Here is a 21718-nt window from a genome sequence, read left to right as displayed (position 1 = left end):
CCTGGGGGGTAAGGATAAAAGAGGAATAACTGGCTAGTGGGTATGGAGTTTATTTTGGTGTGATAAAAACATTTTGAAACTAGGTAGAGGTGGTGGTTGCACGACATTGTGGCTGTACTAATGCCCCTGATGTCTTCACTTTGAAATGGCTAATTTGATGTTATGTCAGTTTCATTTCTATTAAAAAATTAAAATGCTTGCAAAGAAGCATGAGAATATAACCATAACTAGGGTAAAAAAATTAATCTCTAGAAAGAGACCCAGAAATGACAAAGATGATTGATTCAGCAGACAAAACTGTAAAAAGAGTTGCTATTAATAATGCTGTCAATGTTCAGGAAGGTAGAGGAAAATAGGAAAACGATGAGAATATAAATAAAAGGTATGAGTAGACTTAAATGGGAATTCTAGCAATGAAGAATGCAATATCTGAAGTAAAAAATACTTGATGGAATTAATAGCAGACACTGTAGAAGAAAAGGTAAGTGAGCTGGAATATGTAGGGAATAGCAGCTAACCAAAATGAAGCAAAGAGTGAAAAGACAGGAAAAAAATGAACAGAGCATCTGTGAGCTATTGGATAACATCACAAGTCTAAGATAAATTAATTAGATGTTCAGGAGAAGGGAGGGGGAACAGGAAAACATTAGACCAAATAATGACTTTTCCCCTGGAGAAGGAAATGGCAACCCACTCCAGTATTCTTGCCTGGAAGATCCCATGGACTGAGGAGCCTGGTAGGCTACAGTCCATGGGGTCGCAAAGAGTCGGACACAACTGAGTGACTTCACTTTCACTTTTCAATGACTTTTCCATTAAATATTATGGAAAAACCCAAACCAATTTATTGGCCAATCCAGTATAAACTTCATAACTGTGTAAAGCTCAGTGAATCTAATTTGAGAGAAACAATATTCAAATGACTGAAGATCAGTGATAGTAAAGGGAAATCTTCAAATCAGTCAGGGGGAAAAAAGACATTATATATAGAGAGAAAGAGATAAGGATGACAGTTTTTGTTGGAATGTACAAGCCAGAAAAGAGTCAAATGACATTTTAAACATACCATAAAATACTTGTCAACTTTGGATTCTGTTCCCTCTGAGAATGTTTTCTGAGAAGTTACTTGTCATACAAAAGAACTTACTACAAAACAGACTCACAGACGTAGAAAACAAATTTATGGTTACCAAAGGGAAAGGTAGGGGAGGGATGAGTTAGGAGTTTGGAATTAACAGATACATGCTGCTGCTGCTGCTGCTGCTGCTAAGTCGCTTCAGTCGTGTCCGACTCTGTGTGACCCCGTAGACGGCAGCCCACCAGGCTCCCCTGTCCCTGGGATTCTCCAGGCAAGAGTACTGGAGTGGGTTGCCATTTCCTTCTCCAATGCATGAAAGTGAAAAGTGAAAGTGAAGTCGCTCAGTCGTGTCCGACTCTTCGCGACCCCATGGACTGCAGCCTACCAGGCTCCTCCCGCCATGGGATTTTCCAGGCAAGAGTACTGGAGTGGGGTGCCATTGCCCTCTCCACGCTACTATGCTTAAAATAGATAAATAACAAGGACCTACTATATAACACAGAGAACTGTATTCTATATCTTGTAATAATCTATAATTGAAAAAGAACCTGATGAATATATGCGTATATTTTTTATATAAAACAATCACTTTGTTGTACACCCGAAATTATCAGAACATTGTAAATCAACTATACTTCAATAACAATATATTCCAGAGGAAATGAAAAATAAGTGACTCTTTTGTTTAAAATTTTTTAATTATTATAAAATATTCAGTATATAACACAGAACTTAACATTTTAACTATTTTTAAGTTTTATTGTTATAGAGTTGTTAGGTTGTATCTGACTGTTTTGTGACCCCATGGACTGTAGTTCACCAGACTCCTCTGTCCATGGGATTTCCAGGCAAGAATACTAGAGTGGGTTACCATTCCCTTCTCCAAGGGACTTTCTCGACCTAGAAGTTGAACCTACATCTCCTACATTGGCAGGTGGATTCTTTACCACTGAGCTACCAGGGAAGCCCATTTTTAAGTGTATAGTGACATTAAGTACATGAACAGTGTTATGCAGCCATCACCATTATCCATCTGCAGAAATTTTGATACTCCCAAACTGAAACTCTATACCCATTAAAGCCCTAATTCCCCATTCTTCAATCCATCAGCCCCTGTCAACCACCATTGGCTAATACTCTGTTCTATGTGTATATCTCATTTTGTTCATCCATTCATCTGTCAGTAGATATTTGGGGTGTTTCCACCTTTTGGCTGTTGTGAGTAATACTGCAGTGAGCTTGGGGGTGCAAGTGTACGTTCAGATGCCCACTTTCTGTTATTCTGGGTATATATCCAGAAGTGAAATTGCTCGAGCCTATGGTAGTTCTCTGTTTAATGACTGTTTCCCATAGTGGCTGCACCATTTCACATTCCCACTAATAATAAACAAGAGCTTCAAGTTCCCCACATCCTCACCAGTGCTTATTTCTCTCCTTTGTTCCTTCCTTTTTCCCTCCTGCCCTCTCCTCCTTGCTAATGGCCATCGTACTAGATATGAAGTGGCATCTTAGAGTTTTTATTTGCATCTTTGATATTAGTGATGTCTAATGTCTCTTTATTTGCTTGTTGGCTTTTTGTATGTCATTCTTGATGAAATGTCTATGCAAATACCTTACCACTATAGGAAAAATGTTAAAGAATGTCCTTCAGGCAGCAGGAAAGTGCAAAAGATGAACAAAGAAAAAAGCAGAAATGGTCATTACTTGGGTAAATGTATAATCTTTTTTTATTAATCTTTTTGAAAGGTAATTTATTATTCAGAGCAAAAATATTAAACTATTGTAAGGCTTATAGCATACAAAAAAGTACAGTGCATAGTAACAGCTTGAAGGTTGAGGGAGAAATGGAAGATATTATTAAAGATTTTAATGCCCTTCATTAGGTGGTACAATATAAAGGTAGATAAGATATATGTCATAAACTCTAGCAGTTAGTAAAACAGCAAGACAAAAACTTATAGCTGATAAGCCAAAGCAGTAGATAGAATTGAATATATAAAATAATTAAGTCAACAGAAACCATGAAAAGATGAAGGGACCAAAGACCAGATGGGAAAAATATAATAATATGATAGGTTCAAACCTAGTGATATTATATAATCCCATTAAATGTAAATAGTGTTTGCTTCAGCAGCACATGTAAAATTGGAACGATACAGAGATGTACAAAGATGATACATAAATTTGTGTGGTGTTTCATATTTTTAAAAAAGTAGTGTTAAAAACCATCCTGATTTGAAGGCTGAAATTGAATTAAAAAGCAAGATCTGACCATATACTTGCCTCTAAGAAATAGTAACTGTAAACACAAATAGATTAAAATAATGGAAAAAGACATAACAGATTGACTTAGTTGAAAGAAACTTGGACTGGTTTTATTAGTATTACAATAGGTTTCAGAGCAAGGAATATTTCCTACCTGGGTTAAAGAAGATCACTTCGTAACAATAAAGGGATCAGTTAATTAAGAGGACTATTAGTGCCAAATGTTTTGTTGTTGTTGTTGCTGTTTAGTTGCTAAGTTATGTCTCACTCTTTTGCAACCCCATGGACTGTAGCCCACCAGGCTTCTGTGTCCACAGGATTTCCCAGGAAAGAGTACTGGAGTGCGTAGCCATTTCCTTCTCCAGAGAATCTTCCTGCCCCAGGGTTTGAATCCAGGTCTCCGGCATTGGCAGGCAGATTCTTTGTCACTGAGCCACTGGCAGCTAGTAATAGAATTTCAAAACAAACGAAGCAAAAACTAATAGAAATTCAAGGAAACACTCACAATTGTGGTCAGAGATTTCAGTGATCCCTCTCAATAACTGATGTAACAAATTGACAGAAAAAAAAGTTTCAAAGATGTAGTTGACTTGAATAACACTGTCAACCAACTTGACCTGGCTGCGTTTACAAACCACTTTATACAAGAAGGTCAGGATACCCATTTGTTCACAAGTTCATACCGAACATTTACCAAGATAGACTGTATTTTGGGCCATAAAACAAATCTCAATAATTCAGAAGGAATCAACTCCTAAAATGAACCTTCTCAGATAACAGTGCAGTTGAATTAGAAATTATTAATAGAAATATCCTTGGAAAATCTACAATATTTGAAAATTAAATAGCATCTTATAAGTAATTCATGATTAAAAGAAAAAACAAAAAGGGAAATTATAAAGTATTTTAAATTAACAGAAACACAATATATTAGATGTTGCTAAAACAGTACTTACTGGGAAATCCATAGCTTTAAATATTTATATTAGAAAAGAATAAAGATCTCAAATAAATGACCTTAGTTTCCACCTTAATGATGTAGAAAAAGGATAAATTAATTCTAGAGGAAGCAGAAGAGATTAATCTGAATAGCTATATATGTATTAAAGATACTAAAGTTGTAGTTAAAAAAAAAAACTTCCCACAAAGAAAACTGTAGGTCCAGTTCACCTACTGGACCAATTGGTGAATTTACTAAATACTGTAGGAAGAGATAATATTAGTTCTACACCAACTTTTCAAAAATATTTGAAGTGGAAGGAGTGGTTTCTAAAGACCTCAGTGTCAGCATTACTGAGATGCAGAACCAGGCAATAGGTTCTGGAATAGCAATAAAAGAAAGTCCTAATAAACAGATGTGACCTGATTTTCTATGTAGAAAATCTGATGGACTCCTACTAGACCTAATGAATAAGTATAGTAAGATTGAAGGATACAAGATAAATGTGCAAAAATTGATTGTGTTTCTATACACTAGCAAGGCTTCCCAGGTGGCACAGTGGTAAGGAATCCACCTGTCATTGCAGGAGACACAAGAGACGCAGATTTGATCCCTGGGTTGGGAAGATCCCTTGGAGTAGAAAATGGCAACTCACTCCAGTATTACTTGAAAAATCATATTGACTGGGTAGCCTGATGGGCTGTAGTCCATGGGTTTGCAAAAGAGTCTGACATGATTGAGCATGTGCAGCAAGGAACAATCTTTAAAAAAAATACTATTTAAAAATAGTATAAAAAATATGAAATATTTATGGATAAATCTCACAAAGTATGTTAAAGAATACTGAAAGCTATAAAATACTGCTGAAATGAAAGAATACCTAAATAATTGAGATCCATTTGATCCTTATTATTCATGGATTCTGTATTTGTGAATTGGTCTATTTGCTAAAATTTATATGTAATCCCTAAATAATCCTTGCAGTGCTTTTGTGATCATTTATTGCCAAGTGCGGAGTGGTGAAAAATTGAGTTGCCCTGTGTGCACAGTCTGAACTGGGGTTGAACCAGATGACAGGCTGCTCTCGTTTCAGTTCTCCTGCCATAAGCAAGTGTCCTTTTCTTGGTTTATTTAGTGCCACATTTTATTTTTGTGTCTTTTGGTTGGTGATTTAGCTATTAAAATGGCTCCCAAGCATAGTGCTGAAGTGCTTTGTAGGGTCTTTAAGCACAAGAAGGCTGTGATATGTCTTATGGAGAAGATATATCTGTTTAGCTAAGCTTCATTCAGGAGTTATTGTTGGCTCTGAGTTCAGTATTAGTGAGTTCAACAGTATATATTAAGTAAGGGATCTTTAGCTAGATAAAACACACATAAAACAAGGTTATTTATTAATTGACTTTAAAAAAATGTTATGCCCAGATGTTTACAGGAACCTAACCTTTTATTTCCCCAGAAGCAATAACTCAGTGTTTAATAATTCACTGTTTTGCAGGAATGTTAAAAAACATAGCTATCACTGAGATATCATCATCTCAATAATGAAAATTGAGATTTTCATGTCATGTACATGGATTATATGTCATGTACATGGATCAGAAGCCTCAGCTTTGTTAAAATGTTGATTTTCACCAAATTAATCTGTAGATCCAGGGGAATTGTCTATGACAATTTTTTAGTATCATTCCTGGTGTGTTCTGCTCTACAGAAGTTTTACATTTTTGTGTTGTTAAATCTATCAGTTTATCCCGTCATGATTTTTAGGTTTCTTTCTAGAAGTTTTCTATGTTGCAGGATTTTGACATACCTTTAGCCAAGTTTTCTTGTGCTTTTGTCATATTTTTATACTCTTCACTTTAATGCATTTGGAATTAATTTTTCTGTCTATTTGAGATAGGGACAGAGGAGCCTGGCGGGCTATAGTCCATGGCGTCAAAAGAGTCAGACGACATAGTGACTAAAATACCACCACAACCATATGAGATAGGAACTTTAATTTTTCCTAATTAACAGGCAATTCTAGTACAGCAGTTTGATCCTTGGGTGGTGATTTTGCTTGGACAGCCTTAGGTTACGGTCTGATGTGAAGTTATAAGCTATGTTTTAGTTGTAGCTGTGGACAGACAGTTACATTTCTCTTAGAGGTCAGGACTCTGTGGAAGGCAAATTCCTTGTTCTATTTTGACTCTGTTCTTTCTTTTTGTTTTACTTGGGAATTCGGATGAGCCCCTTCCAGTAGCAGGGAATAGGGAGAGGGGAGCCAGCAGAGAGACAGACTGTGTTCCAGTCACTTTCTGTACCTGTGATGGACACGGATTCTTCTATGGAGAGACTTGCTTTGGCAGGTGAGGTTAGCCTCTGGTTTCCTGGCATCACTTCAGCTGTAATTTAACTACCTTAAAAATGGTGCTACTCTTGAGTTCTGGCTTAGGCAGCTTTTGGTATTTTGGTGGATTCTGGTCACGTATTTTTTCTGCTACATCCTACTCTGCATTCTACATTCTGCCAGTGGTCTGCTTGCATTTTCCAGAATGTGATGTGTTTAATGTGCTTTCTTCTGCATGTGTGCTCTGGAAAAGCTCTGCCTCTTTCTCTTTCCCTCCCTCACTAACTCGGTGAGTGCCTGCTTTCCTTAACTAATGTAGTGTAATCTAATCACACCCCTTGAAACCTGCCTTTCAACACCCCTTCACCTAAGGAGTCCCTTTAAAGCCTTATCTCAGCACCTTCCATGTTGTAGTCTAGTGTGTGTGTTTCTTCTCTCTGTGCGTGTTTTCTCACAGACTCTGAACTCCTTTGGAACAAGTATTCTTTGCCTGTTGATTGAAAACTGTCATCTGTATTATTTTGGCATATTTTGAAGATCAAGTCCCAGAGAGTTTAGGACATTTTATTAAGTATAGAAACAATCTGTCTCAAAAAGCAGGGTAGGCCTCTGTTTTGCTGAGTGTGCAGATCCTGTTGTTACAGCGATTTTACCAACGTAACTTGTCAAAGTTACGGAGAGTTACATGTAAACAAACCTTATATCCAAGGTAAACACTTCCCCAACAGAAATATGAGAAATCTTACATGTAATATATATCACACTTGGGGATTTTTCAATGGAAGCAAGCTTAATATGTTACAGTAAGTCAGTGGAAAAATAATAGCAAATACATGCTTTTTATAGAATAATAAAGAAGTATAATAGTATGAATATAATCAACTTATCCTAACAAACATTTTAACTCTGAATATTTTAGCTTAGGAAGCCATGAAAAAAGTTTATGAAATCATATCATTTTCAGTGATAGTGTGCTAAAGATTATTTATATGCAGAGTAATAGTGGATTCTTATTGTTAATAGTATCTTACATCATTTGATTCAACCAATATACTATAATCTAGTAAAAAACAATTATTATTTCTATTTCACTGTCCAGGAAAGTGAGATTTAAGTACTTTCTCAACGTTATGTGTAGAAGTCAGTCAGTGGCAGAGATACCCAAAACAGGCTCTTAGGCTCTTAAATATATGGCATTTGTTCTCTCAGAAGCAAAGTTTTAAAATTTTGAAATTCATTGTCATTAATTTTATTTACTTCTAAGTAGGTATCTACTATTCCAGCCACCAAATTGAATTGAAGCTTTCTTCAGTCTCTTGAAAACATATGAAACAATGTGTGTATATATATATATATATATATATCTCACTTTTTGTACTATTGACTTTTCTAAAAAATAATAAATAAAGTTTATGGATATCAACTTTTATAGACCAATTTGTATAATTTTGTAGATATTTAATCAAAATTTTGGTTTAATTTTTTATTACTACTTTGTCATTGAACTCTGTTAGTATCGTTAGTATTGTTAATAAGATTTCTGATTGAATGCAGGAACAGCTATGGAAAATAAAGTTTTAATCATTTTGTAAAATAAAATCTGAACCAGGACTAATTATTTTTGAATTTACTAACTAAACATTTGGACTTTGAAGTTTTATTGATCTTACATGTATTTTGCACATCTTTCACACCAAAACTTAAACATTAAATCCATTTTTGGATTCCATTCTGTGAATCCATTATTGGATTCATGTAATTTTTATGAAGCAGAAAGTTAGAATGAGTGGAATATAAGTTTTAGTGCCATGTTATTATCATTTTCCTTTAAGGAATTTAGATCAGATTTTCTTACCAAACAGAGCTAAGTTTATAGAGCTATAAACATATTTTAAACACATTTAAACATGCTTAAATCCGGTGCTATTACTTTTTATACTGTAAAATCATCACATTATTCTTGCTATGATCTTAATATTTTTTGTATCATAACAGATGAATATGCAGCATTGCTGAGTTACGAAAATTGTCATAGTAGCAGTATAAATGCTGTTTTAGTATTATGCGAAATAACTCATTTTTACCAGGCTTAAATATTTTCTCATTTTCATTCTTCTTTTGCTTTTTGGTGTTCAGGTAGCTGTGTGATCTGTTGTACTTTAGTATTTAACACTATGGTTGCAAGGATCAGAATCTGACTATGGTCCCAGATCATTTTGTATTTTATATAATAACTGACTTCCTGGCACAGAAATGTTTATAAAATGTTTATAAATGCAGATTTCCTCAACTTTCTTGACTAGTAGTCTTTGCCTTTTTTGTGGTGTTCCTTATTTGTTTATTTTTGCTTTGCAAGCCATTTAGAATGGTTTAATTGTAGAATTAACTGTCAACTGTATTGGTCCTACAGTTGGTTGCTTATATTCTTTTTTTTTTTAACTTATGCCTTACTAGGTATTTGTGTAGTATTGTTACAAAATAATTTCTTAATAATGATTGAGATCGTTATTATACCAAATTATTAGTCCTGTAAAGCGTATTAAAAAGTAAAGTAAAAGTATTAAAAAAGATGCTATTTTCTACATTAAATCTTGTCATAGAAAGTTTATAGATGAAGTTCCTAAAACCAGCTATTTCTGTTTATTTAATGTATTCTTTATATATTGTGACTCCAGTTTAATTGAGCAGGAAGTAATCCATTTGCATGTTTTATGGGTTTTTTTTTTTTTTTAAGTGTTGGGCCATACCCCATGACATGTGGGACCCTATTTCCCCAACAAGAGATTGAACCCCCGCCCCCTTTTTGGGAGGCAGAGTTTCAGCCACTGGACTGCTGGGGAAGTCCCTATGTTTAAGTTTTAAAATTGGAGGTGAAAGAAAAACTAAAAAAGCAGTTAAATATGTCTGTAAATGAGATGAAGGAAAAATACAGGATAAGATACTATAAAAATATTCTGAAGCTGTAATTGTGGTAGAATTTAAAGTACTATGTATTTTAAAATTGTAACCTTATAACAACCTGTTAGTTAAGTAGAATATACTTATTACTCTTATTGTATAGATAAAAAATAATAGGCTTAGCAAATTTAAGTAAAAATAATTAAGACATTTCAGATTAGGGGAGAGTTTCTTAAGGTAGTAAAGTCACAGACCACAAAAGAAAAGATAGATAAATATTATACGTAAAATAGTCAGTAGAAAAAAGGACAGAACTAGTTCCCAGAAGAGGAAACCCAGATAATCAAAAACAGTTTTGTCAGACATCAGATTGTCAGAGATGAAAATATCTGACCATACTACACATTTTCAAGGTTGGAGGGAAATAGTAATTATCATGCTGCCGAGGAAAGGTACAATCCTTTTTAGTGATGTTTAGGATAGTGTAACTTTAACTTGTAAGAGTGAGAAATTGAAGACAATCTATTAATAAAAGTCTTCTATCAGTAAGGAGGGTTAAAACATGGCTAAGGTATTGTGATGAAAATTATACATCAGTTAAAAAGTAATACACTGGATCTATGAGTTAAATCTCAAAAACATAATGAAGAGTGAAGAATGTTGTGAAAATGGTATGTCTGTTATATTACTATTTATGTGAACTACAAAACCACATATGTCAGGATTATGTATTTCTTTGTGGATATATATGCATGCATATAAATGTATTTTAGATTATCCGAGAGGGATATAGTTTAAATTCACATAGTGGTAGTTTCTGCAAATGATAAAGGGAACTTAACTGGAATGTAATACTGTTTTTCCTTTTTTTAAAAAGTAAGACTAAAAGCAAACAAAATACTAATTTTAATTTTGGGTGGTAACTGGTCATTTGTTAAATTATTCTAATTTTTTCCCCAAAATTTCATTAAAAAAAAAAGTTATGAAAACATAATAGTCAGGAGAGCTAGTAATTAAACTTAGGACTTGATTCCCATGTCTGGAGCTTTTTCAATTTAATATGCTACCTTAGAATGAGAAGGAAGAAAGGAAGATTACATGATAAAACAGTCAGATAAAATTTAGTTTTATAGCAATAAGAATAAGAATTATGTGTTTATGCTAAAATTTCTTGAGAAGAAAGTTATAGGATAAATTAAAAGTTATTATATAATCTTATACTGTTTTTCAGTCTTTAAGCATGCTGTTATTCATGTTTATGTATAGAGAGCAATTTAGGTACTCAGGAAAAAAGTTACCTTAATTTGTTTAAAATGTGATACATATTTCTATTGCATGTAATGGAAATTTAGATGATTTGAATGATGATCAAATGGTTTGATGATTTGAGATTTAGATGATTTGAAACTTTTATCTAAAATTCATGAAAATAATTTAGTCCAAATATACAATCTGATTTCAACCTGAAAAAGTCAAAACTAGTTTTTCTTCCATTTTGTAAAGTCATTCTTCACAAAAACTTTACAGCCTTTTTATTTACAGCTTCTCTCCAAGATAAAATGGCAAACCCCAAAGAGAAAACTCCAATGTGTCTGGTAAATGAGTTAGCCCGTTTCAATAGAGTCCAACCCCAGTATAAACTTCTGAAAGAAAGAGGGCCTGCTCATTCGAAGGTAAGGTTCCGAAGAGAGGTGGTGAGCCATGCTTATCAAATCTGTGAGATTTATCATCTCAGGTTTTAACTGTGCTTTATTTTGGGGGGAGGGGGTACTGGATGGCCTAAAGGGTCTCTTAGTTCTCTTTTAAAAGTATTTTAAAGTCTGTAACTGTATAGCTCATTATGGTTTGCAGAGTTCATTCTGATATAGTACTTCATAAAAATCTTAATGCAACCACATGAGATACGAATTTTTTATTTCCATTTTGTAAATTGAGAAACTCAGGCACAGAAAAGCTAAGTAACTTGCTTAGTAGTTCATGAGTGCCAGCGCCAGCACTTGTCCATGTATTCTGTGACCTCCAGGTATGGTGCTTTTCCCATGACATAGTAACTGATAACCTAAAAATGGATGCAGAGTAAAAACAGCAACAGTTACTTAGTGAGACGCCTTTTCCAATAGGATGTTTAATTCCGAGATTCACCATTTATAAAAGTTGTATGTGCCAGTTTTGTTGTTAGCTGTGTATTCATTTATAATATTGTTCTTTTAAATGTAAAATTGATTTATATTTTTATATAGCCTCATGCATACATGTTTGCTTGTGTATACATTGCAAAGAAATTATGACTAAAGCGTTTATGCTTGAGCTCTGTCATCCTGTTTTTAAAAATATCACTTGTGCACACATATCCTTGGTACATTTTTAATCTTGGATATTGGAGATTATGATAATGATTATACATTTTTGTATGCAATGTGGAAGCAATTGATTCTCTAAAAGTTGGTTAATCTTCATACAGTACAGGTTATTGGATTATTTACTTGTCTTTTAGCATCTCCTTCAAAGTAAGGGAAATGAGATGAAACTGAAATCTGTCCATTTTGTTCCATATTGGAGACTTCTGTGAAGGATTTCTGGGCAGCACTTTAATTTGTTCAGAATATCTTTTGTTCAGAGACAAAGGTAGTAGCCTTTCTCTTCCATACCTGTTAATTCATATCTATTACACACTCTTTCTTTCTACCCTTAATCTTGTTGAAGTGTTTGAATTTCTTACAGTGTCTCATGGTTTTTCACATCTGTCAGATTTGAACACACATCTCACATCTTCCAGACCTTTGTGAAACTTCTCTGCTGCCTGCACTGGGCCTCTGGCAGGCCTTGACCTTCTTAGTTGTAGTTGTTGCTGTGCTGTGCTACTGTGCTGTGTGAGACCATTTCCTTAGAGCAATAAATACTTTATCCTACTACAATTCATAATTCCTGTAGTATGTCTCCTGTTTTTTATTCTCATTTTCAATTCCAGGAATTCTTCCTTGAGATAGACCTCCAGGTTTGAATTTCATGTTAATAGACTCACCACCCATGTGACATCACACTAGACATTTGCTGACCTCTGAGTGATTCCATCACATTTCTCATGGCTCACTTTCAGTCTCTACAATATTCATTCTTAATTTTTGGTGATACTGCCTAAATGATGGTTATTTCAGCATGCTGACATTTTAGTATCTTACATTTCTCCAATTATCTTGTCTTCCATTCTCCTTCACCCACTCATTCCTATGATCAAAGTCTTGATTTTACCATTACCAGTAACTGCAAGACCCTCCAGAATTAGAATCGCAAGCATTCATTTGTCTCTGACACCCAGTTCATTCGGTCTAGTAGTCTGCCTTCAGTAGTCCTTCCACAACACAAGTCCATTGATTGTACCACCTTTTTACTATTTCTCAGTTACCTCAGTCTTCGTTTCCTTTTTCAGCTTTAATTCCATACACTTGGTATGTACCCTTAACTCTCTTCCACTCTTGATTAGAACACGCTTAGCAAAATCCCAACCCAAATCCCAACTCTGCCGTCCCTTCTGAGGTATGGATGAACGACTTGTAGAGGACAATGAGTAGTTGTTTCTATTTCTTTACCAAGTCCCAACTCCTCTTTGCCTAGTCAAGGTCATTCCTCCAGTTTTGTCTCCCCTCTCCTCCCTTAACTTTCTTCTGTGTCATCAAATTCTGCTTCTAATGGACCGGATTCTGCTTCTAATTTGGCCCACATTCTTCTTTGTAGACAGTCCTAGATTCCCTTGGGTTTTAAGGAAATGTGGAGATTCCTTTGGCAACCTCCACCTACTGCTCTGGGTCTTTGATCATACACCACACCATTTAGCCTGTTGCTCGTCTTAAAAAGAGTGAGAACAAGAATAAGTAGCATATTCTTGAATGAAAGGTAGTACTTACAAGTCTTAGTTCAGTTCAGTTCAGTCGCTCGGTCGTGTCCGACTCTTTGTGACCCCATGAACTGCAGCACACCAGGCCTCCCTGTCCATCACCAACTCCTGGAGTCCACCCAAACCCATGTCCATTGAGTCGGTGATGCCGTCCAACCATCTCATCCTCTGTTGTCCCCTTCTCCTTCTGCCCCCAATCTTTCCCAGCGTCAGGGTCTTTTCAAATGAGTCAGCTCTTCACATCAGGTGGCCAAAGTATTGGAGTTTCAGCTTCAACATCAGTCCTTCCAGTGAACACCCAGGAGTGATCTCCTTTAGGATGGACTGGTTGAATCTCCTTGCAGTCCAAGGGACTCTCATGAGTCTTCTCCAACGCCACAGTTCAAAAGCATCAATTCTTCGGTGCTCAGCTTTCTTTATAGTCCGACTCTCACATCCATACATGATCATTGGAAAAACCATAGCCTTGACTAGACGGACCTTTGTTGGCAAAGTAATGTCTCTACTTTTTAATATGCTGTCTAGGTTGGTCTTAAGTCATAATTAATTTTAATGTTAATATTAGTTGGCTAAGTCTGAGTCTTTTTTGTGGAAAGTAAAGTCATTTGCATTTATGCATGTCTGCTAGTGGTTTTAAGTGAGACATAAAATATATTTGAGTGAAATAAATGATTATCTCTGGCATGAAAAATTTAAACCTAGCCCCAACTCATTAATTTTCTTGGGACATTAGCCGGTTATATGGCAACTTCCATAGGTATGTAAAGATGTGTTTATGTACACACACACATGTTTAACAGTAGTGGTTCCCAACCTTGGTTATTCATTGGAGCTTTAAAAAATACTTAAGCCTGAGTCTTACTCCCAGAAATTCTGATTTAATTCGTCTTGGATGAGGCCCAGATACCAGGACTTTTTTAAAGCTCTCAGATGACCCTGATGTGCATCCAGAGTTGAGAAACACAGGACAGAGATTAATATCTTCAAGGTGGTATAGAACTGTCTTCTCATACATACTTCTTGATGGGAAGTATTGATCTATATTTACATGCTTTCTTCTTTCGTCATTGAGTCTTACAGAATGTGAACAACTTGCAGAACTTTCAATGTGTGACTAGTAAATAAAAACTATTTTCATGTTTGCCTTGTCCCCTTTTATTTTTGTTATTTGTTATTCCTTATATTTATGTGAGTTATTATGACATTGCTGTATTGTATCTCTTAGGTACCTAAATCTAGTTCTTTATTTGCTTATGACTTGTTTAGATTTTCTCAAATCTCAAAAGAAGGCTATTATAATGCAGACAGCCGTGAATAACATAAAGTGGTATTTTCTTTTTTTTACTTTATTTCCCTATTTTGATGAGTTGTAGATATGCGTGGCTGAGTGTTAAGAAAGCTGCTGTCATAGTGACACTTGAAGAAAGTTTACTCTGGAATAAATATTGCTGAGGGAGGCAGTTCTACCCAGTGGCCTTGAAGTGAAGTATTTTTCTTCTTTTAATTCTTGCTAGATTTACCAGGCTTGATCTTTGCCTTACGTTATCTGGCTTGTGTGGCCTCAAACAACTTAGAATCTCACCTGTAATTTGAGAACTATTGTACCTGTTCTAGTATAGTATAATAGGGTGATAGTTTGTAAATTCTTAGCAAGTATGTTGATAATGGAGATACCTGGATAATTGTCTCATTGTATGTTATTAATAGTTGTATACAGGATTTAAAAATCCTTGGTAAAATATCTGTTGAGTATAATATGACAGACACTGTTCCTTTTTGGAGCTTTCTGCTCTGCCGTTTTGCCTCTTTGTATATTCTGGATTCAAATCCTTTATTAGATACATGCCTGACAATTATTTCCCCCTCTTCATGGCTTATCTTTTTCTTTCTTTTTTTACAGTGTCTTTTGAAGAGCAGGAATTGTTAATTTTGATGAACTCCAGTTTATCCATTTGTTCTCTTATAGATTTCGTTTTTGGTATCATACCTAAGAAATCTTTGCCCTATTAGAGGTCATAAGATTTTTCTTCTGTGCTCTCTTCTAGATGTTATGTAGTTTTTACATTTGGGTCTTATAATTAGATCCAATTGCCACCTTGAGTTAATTTTTATAGATGATATGAGATATGTAACAAAATTTATTTTTTATTTCTGTTTTTTGGTTACAGATGTTCAGTTGTTGAAGAGATTGTCCTTTTCCTACTTCATTGCCTTTGCACCTTTGTCCAAAATCAGCTGTCTATATATATCTTTATTTCTGGTCTCTGTTCTGTTCTGTTGGTCTCTTTTTTTCTGTCTTTAGGCAAATACTATGCTGTTTTGATTGTTGTTTTACTCACTAAGTCGTGTGTGACTCTTTGTGACCCCAGGGACTGTACCCTGCCAGGCTTCTCTGTCCATGGGATTTCCCAGGCAAGAGTACTAGAGTGGGTTGCCATTACCTTCTACAGGGGACCTTCCTGTCCAGGGATCGAACCCATGTCCCCTTATTGGCAGGTGGATTCTTTACCACTGAGCTACCTGGGAAGGACAACTATTTTGATTTCTATAGCTTTATAATCTGGTAGTACCAGCCTTCTACTTTTGTTCTTCATTTTCAGAGTCGTTTTGGCTATTCAATACACTTTGCATTTTCATACAGATTTTAAAGTCCACTAGTCCATTGTATAAAGCACCTTGTTGGGATTTTGAATAGAACTGCAGTGAATAAATAGCTCAATTTTGGGAAGAGTAACATGTTAGAAAAATTGAGTCTTCCAACCTATGAACAAAGTATCTCTTGTTTACTTAGACATTCTTTAATTTCTCTCAATATTTTGTAGTTTTCAGTGGACAGGTATTTCTCATCTTTAGGTTTATTTCTAAATATTTCATGTTTTTGAAGCCATTGTAAGTGATATGGTTTTTAAAAATTTCAATTTATAATTTTTCTTATTAAGCATTGCTAATATATAAAAATACAGTGATTTTTTTGTTCTGTATATTTTCTTTTATAAATTTTAAATCATTGAAATATGTATAGCATTTCTGTATAAGTATGCACACATGAGAGTGTGAAGAATAAAAGTACAAATAGAGAAATCTGAAGATTCCTAGTTTTTCCATAGCAGGTTAACTTTAATTTATACTGTCAAATAGTGCTAAAAATAACTGCCTTTCTAATATAGGGAATCCATACAGTGCCAAAGAATGTAGAAGAGAGTGAAATATATCAGATTATTTTTATGATACATTAAAATTCTTTTTATAAATTTTTTATGTAATTAAAAATTAATATATTTATTTTTGGGTATGCTAGGCCTTCGTTGCTGTGCAGGCTTTTCTTTAGTTGCAGTTAGTGGGGCCTCGTCTCTGGTTGTGGTCACGGGCTTCTCATTGCGTGGCTGCTGCTGCTTGCGGAGCACTGGCTCTAGGGCGCGGGGCTCAGTAGTTGGTATTCCCAGGCTCTAGAGCACAGGCTTAATAGTTGTGGTGCACGGGCTTAGTTGTTGCACGGCATGTGGAATCTTCCTGGACCAGAGATCAGACCCATGCCTCTTAATATTGGTAGGTGGATTTTTAACCACTGAGCTACCAGGGAAGCCCTTTTATGTATTTTTTAAAGGTTACTTTCCATTCATAGTTATTACACAATGTTGGCTCTATTCCCCATTTGTACAGCACAGCGTTAAGTCTGTTGTATGATCAGTAGTTTGTACCTTCCATTCCCCCATCCCTGCATTTCCCCTCTTTTACCCCTACCCCAGAACCACTAGTCTGTTCTTTCTGTGAATCTGCTTCAAAAATACACTGATTTTTCTATATTGATCCAGCATCTTGCAGTCTTGCTAAACTCACTTATTAGTTTTAGTAGACTTTTTTTTTTTTAAGATCCTGCTGTGTGTCCCACAAGCTATTTGTGACAGTTTTAAATCTTATTTCCCAACCTGATTGCCTTTTATTTATTTCTCTTGCTCAATTGCATTGGCTAGAACTTGCAGTGCAATGTTGAATAAAAGTGATCAGCACAGACATCTCTAACTTGTTCGTGACTTAGTCATTCAGTTTTCCCTCATTAATTGTGATGTTAAATGTAGCTTTTTCTATAGATGTCTTTAATTAGATTGAGGAAATTCTTCACTACTTTTATTTTTTTTGCTGAGAGTTTTAACATGAATTAATATTGGTTTTTGTCTTATGGTTCTTCTACATTGATTCTGATGGTCATATGACCTTGCTGTTCTTAATCTCTTATTATTGTGAATTACATTGTTTGACTCTCAGATGTACAATCAGTCCTTGTCTTTGTGGAGTGAAATGCTTGGTTATAAAGTATTATCTGATTTCTGTATTGGTGGATTCCATTTGTTAATGGAATTTTGATAAGGACTTTTATGTTTTGTGTGGTGTGTAGTTTTGTTTTGTTTTCCCTGGTAGTATCTTATTGTGGTTTCATTGTCAAAGTTATGCAAACTTCATAACGTAAATCAAGAGGTGTTCCTTCTGATTCAGGTTTTGGGAAGAGTTTTTATAAATTGGCATTATTTCTTCCTTAAACGTTTGGTAGACTTTATATCCAAATAATCTGGGCCTGGAATTTTCTTTGTAGGAAAGTTTTAAACTACAGATTCAGTTCCTTTAACATGTATTAATATAAGGCTATTCACGTTGCCTGTTTCTTCTTGAATGAGCTTTCATAACAGTGGCCTTTAAAAACTTAGGCTGTTGAGTTTATTGGCATAAAGTTAAATATTCCCCTGTTGTCTTTTTAATATTGTGAGAATCTGCAGTGATGTCCTCTCTCATTCCTGATGCTGGTAATTTGTGTCTTCTCTCTTTTTTCTCATAGAGGTTTACAAATTTTATTGATCTTAGCAAAGTACCAGCTTTTGGTTTTTTGGGTTTTTCTCCATTTTTTTCCTATTTTTTATTTTCTTATGTTTGCTTTTACCTTTATTACTTTTTTCCTTGTTTACCTCAGCTTCGATTTACTCTTTTTCTAGTTTCTTCAGATTAAAACTGAAGTTAACTTGAGACTTCACTTCTTTTGTGGTGTAGGTATGTAGTGCTGGAAATTTCCCTTTAGTATTTTTAATAGCATCATCTTTTGAGATACAGTATTTTCATTTGCATTCAGATTAAAATACTTTCTGTTTTCCTCTTTGATTTCTTCTTTTCTCCATGGGTTATTTAGAAATGTGTTATTTATTTAGGAATGTGTTATTTATTTTCTAAATATTTGGAGATTTCTAGAGATCTTTCTGTTATTAGTTTCTAATTTAATTCCATTGTGGTCAGAGAATATACTTTACATCACTTGAATCCTTAGAATTTGTTGTGAGTTATTTTATAGTCCAGAATATTGTCTGTCTTGGTAAATATTTTGTGAGAAGTTGAGGACAAATGTATATTTGCCCCTTTTGGGTAGAGTGTTTTAAAGACATTGCAGTCAGTTTATACTGGTTGATAGTGTTGTTCAGCTCTGTTCTGTTCCACCTGATTGTCTGCTGTCATTGTTATATCAATTATTGAGAGGGGATATTGAGTCTTTGACTTTAATTGTGGATTCTTTATTTCTCTTTGGAATTCTGTTCATTTTTGCTTCATGTATCTTGAAGCCGTGTTGTTAGTTGCCCGAGTGTTTTTTTTTTTTTAATTAATTTTTATTGGAGTATAATTCTTTGCAATGTTCTGTTAATATCTGCTGTACAGCAAAGTGAATCAACTACACATATGTCCCCTCTTTATGTAGACTTCCCATTTAGTCACCACAAACATTGAGGAGAGCTCCCTGTGCTGTACCGTAGGTTCTCATTAGTTACCTGTTTTATACCTAGTGGTGTATATATGTCAGTTCCAGTCTCCCAGTTCATTCCATTCTCCCTTTCCCGCCTTGGTATCTGTAAGTTTGTTCTCTACATCTTTGTCTCTATTTCTGCTTTGCAGATAAGTTCATTTGTACCATTTTTTTAGATTCCACATATTAGTGATATTATACAGTATTTGTTTTTCTCTCTCTGACTTATTTCATTCTGTATGACCATCTCTAGGTGTATCCATGTCTCTGCAAATGACACTGTTTCATTCCTTTTTATGGCTGAGTAATATTCCCTTGTATATATGAACGCATTGCCCAAGTGTTTAGAATCTTTAGTCCTCTTCTTGATTAGTTGGCGCCTTTGTCATTATGAAGTGACCTTTGTTATTATCGGTAGTAGTCTTTGCTCTGAAATCTACTTTGCTTAATATTATTATAACCATTCTGACTTTTCATTAATTTATGTTATCATGATATATTTTTTCTATCCCATTGCTTTTAAACCATGTGTCTTTATAGTTGAAGTGCATTGCCTGTAAGAAGCATGTAGTTGGATTTTGTTTTCTTATCCAGTTTGACAGTCTCTACATTTAAAATGGGGGTATTTACACCATTTTAACTTTCATAACCATTCTGTGGTTATTACCCTGATTTCACTAAAGAAGTAAGAAGACAAATGGAAAGAGTAAATAACTTCCTTACTGTGACACATAGTAAATGGTGGATCTGTGACTTAAGCTCATAAGCAGTATGTCCCAGGACTCCTACTCAAAATTGCTACTAAATGTTTATTATAGTGGGACTTTTTTTTCCTCTCCAGGTTTTTTTTTTGGTTTGTTTTTCTTTTGAGATGTAGTTCATGTATAATGTTGCATTGTTTTTAGGTGCAGCATAGTGGAATTCTTAAGAGGTCTCAGAAAGCAGAGAATTGACTTGGATACATTTGCATTTTATAGCATGTTCATGTTGATGATGGCATGGCTTTCTGGATCTTAGTTTCCCAACCAGGGACTGCACCCAGGCCCTGGCAGTGAAAGCACCAAGTCCTAACCACTGGATGGCCAGGGAATTCCCAAGAGGGACAGTTTGATGGGAAAGTCTTATGTGAAAGAAATGGTGTTAGGGTGGTCTTGTAGTAATTTAGGAGAGAGTTACATTGATACTCTTAACTGAGAATACAGATAAAGGCCAGATACGAGAAGTGTTTTTGAAATTGAATCAGTTGGATGCAGGGGAGAATGTAGAGAGAAATGGAGCAGACAAGGAGGACCATTCAAAGGTGTTTGGCTTGTGAACTGGAAAAGTGGTGACATCTCGAAGGTTAGGAGGCAGGAAACCTGAGTTTATAGGGCCTTAGACTAAGGTGGTGACAAAAGAAATGTCAGGGAACAGTTTTGAAGTGTTGCGAAATAAATCTTAAGAAGACAAGGATAAACAAAGGAGCTATTGAGGTTTTGAACCTGAATTAATGAAAGAAAAATGGATGAAACATTCTGGAGGATGAGCTGATTTGGAAGAAATGGGAGAGAGAATATATCCTTTGTGGCAGAGTTCTCTGTTACATACTATATAATTTGAAAACCAAAAGACCTAGTCACTGAGAAATCATTTTAAAATTGGGCAAATATTTAAAATATGTTTTAGATAAAAATTTTACACTGAATCAAAAGAAAAATTACTTTTAAAAGATATGTATATATTTTGAATTTCAAATGATTGTAAATATTTTCAGCTGTATATTTTGAAAAATTGAAAATCTATGAAAAAAATTGAAAATCTGTGAGAAGAATTGAAAATCTGTGAGAAAAATTGAAAGAGCAGTATAATAATGAATCTTTCATATTTACTAGTCATTAATTTATTCAGTACATTGCTACATTTATCTCTTTCCTTGCTCCTTCTGTATAGAAATATATATACTCTTTCCTTGAACAGTTTGAAAATAAATTCCGACTATCATGACATTTTTATCCTGAATACTTGTATATCTGTCTTGTGAGACCAAAGACATTCTTCTTCATAACCATAATACTATCATCACTCAATTAATTGAAAACTGTAACTGAAGACATTATTTATTATATAGTCTATAGTCAAATTTCCCTGGTTTCCCCTGGTTGTTCTCTAAATATGCTTTGTACTTTTTTTCTTTCTAGTACAAGTCTGATCAATAGCTTATTGATAGCTTATTGTGACCTTCTATATCTCTTTAGCATCCTTTCATCTAGGACAGCCCCTTTGCATTCTTCTGTCTTTCTTCTTTCATAACATGGACATTTTGAAGAGTTTCAGTCAGTTTCTTAGAGAATACACCATAATACAGATCTGTCTGATTGTTTTCCTATGATTAGATTCACAGTAAGCATTTTTGGCCAAGAATGCTACATATTTCTCATTGGATCCCGTCGGGAGGCGTGTGATGTTCATTTGTATGATTATTGATGATGCTAATTCTAAACACTTGGTTTTTAAAGGTATCTTCTACCTGCTCTCTTTCCTGTAAATTCACATTTATTTCTAAA

The 21718-nt window shown here is 34.7% G+C and overlaps 1 protein-coding gene across 16 annotated transcripts in view; it reads left to right on the top strand.

Annotated features, from left to right (window-relative positions):
* STAU2 (staufen double-stranded RNA binding protein 2) overlaps window positions 1-21718 on the top strand; it is a 303753-nt gene that overhangs the window by 17629 nt on the left and 264406 nt on the right. For 3 of the 16 annotated variants that reach the window (XM_027561186.1, XM_027561196.1, XM_027561197.1), the window contains exon 3: window positions 11050-11180. The exons of 8 other annotated variants lie outside the window; for them this stretch is intronic. In XM_027561186.1, the coding sequence (XP_027416987.1) occupies window positions 11067-11180 (114 nt within the window). In that variant the 5' untranslated portion in view covers window positions 11050-11066. Of the gene's footprint in view, window positions 1-6519; window positions 6629-11034; window positions 11181-21718 lie in introns of those variants that run through there. 5 more of the 16 variants (XM_027561187.1, XM_027561198.1, XM_027561185.1 and 2 more) reach the window with 3 other exon arrangements.

Source organism: Bos indicus x Bos taurus, chromosome 14 (genome assembly GCF_003369695.1).
Source record: "Bos indicus x Bos taurus breed Angus x Brahman F1 hybrid chromosome 14, Bos_hybrid_MaternalHap_v2.0, whole genome shotgun sequence".
NCBI classification, from domain to species: Eukaryota; Metazoa; Chordata; class Mammalia; order Artiodactyla; family Bovidae; genus Bos; species Bos indicus x Bos taurus.
Note: the sequence above shows the minus strand (reverse complement) of the source record. Positions and strands in the feature narration are given on the sequence as shown.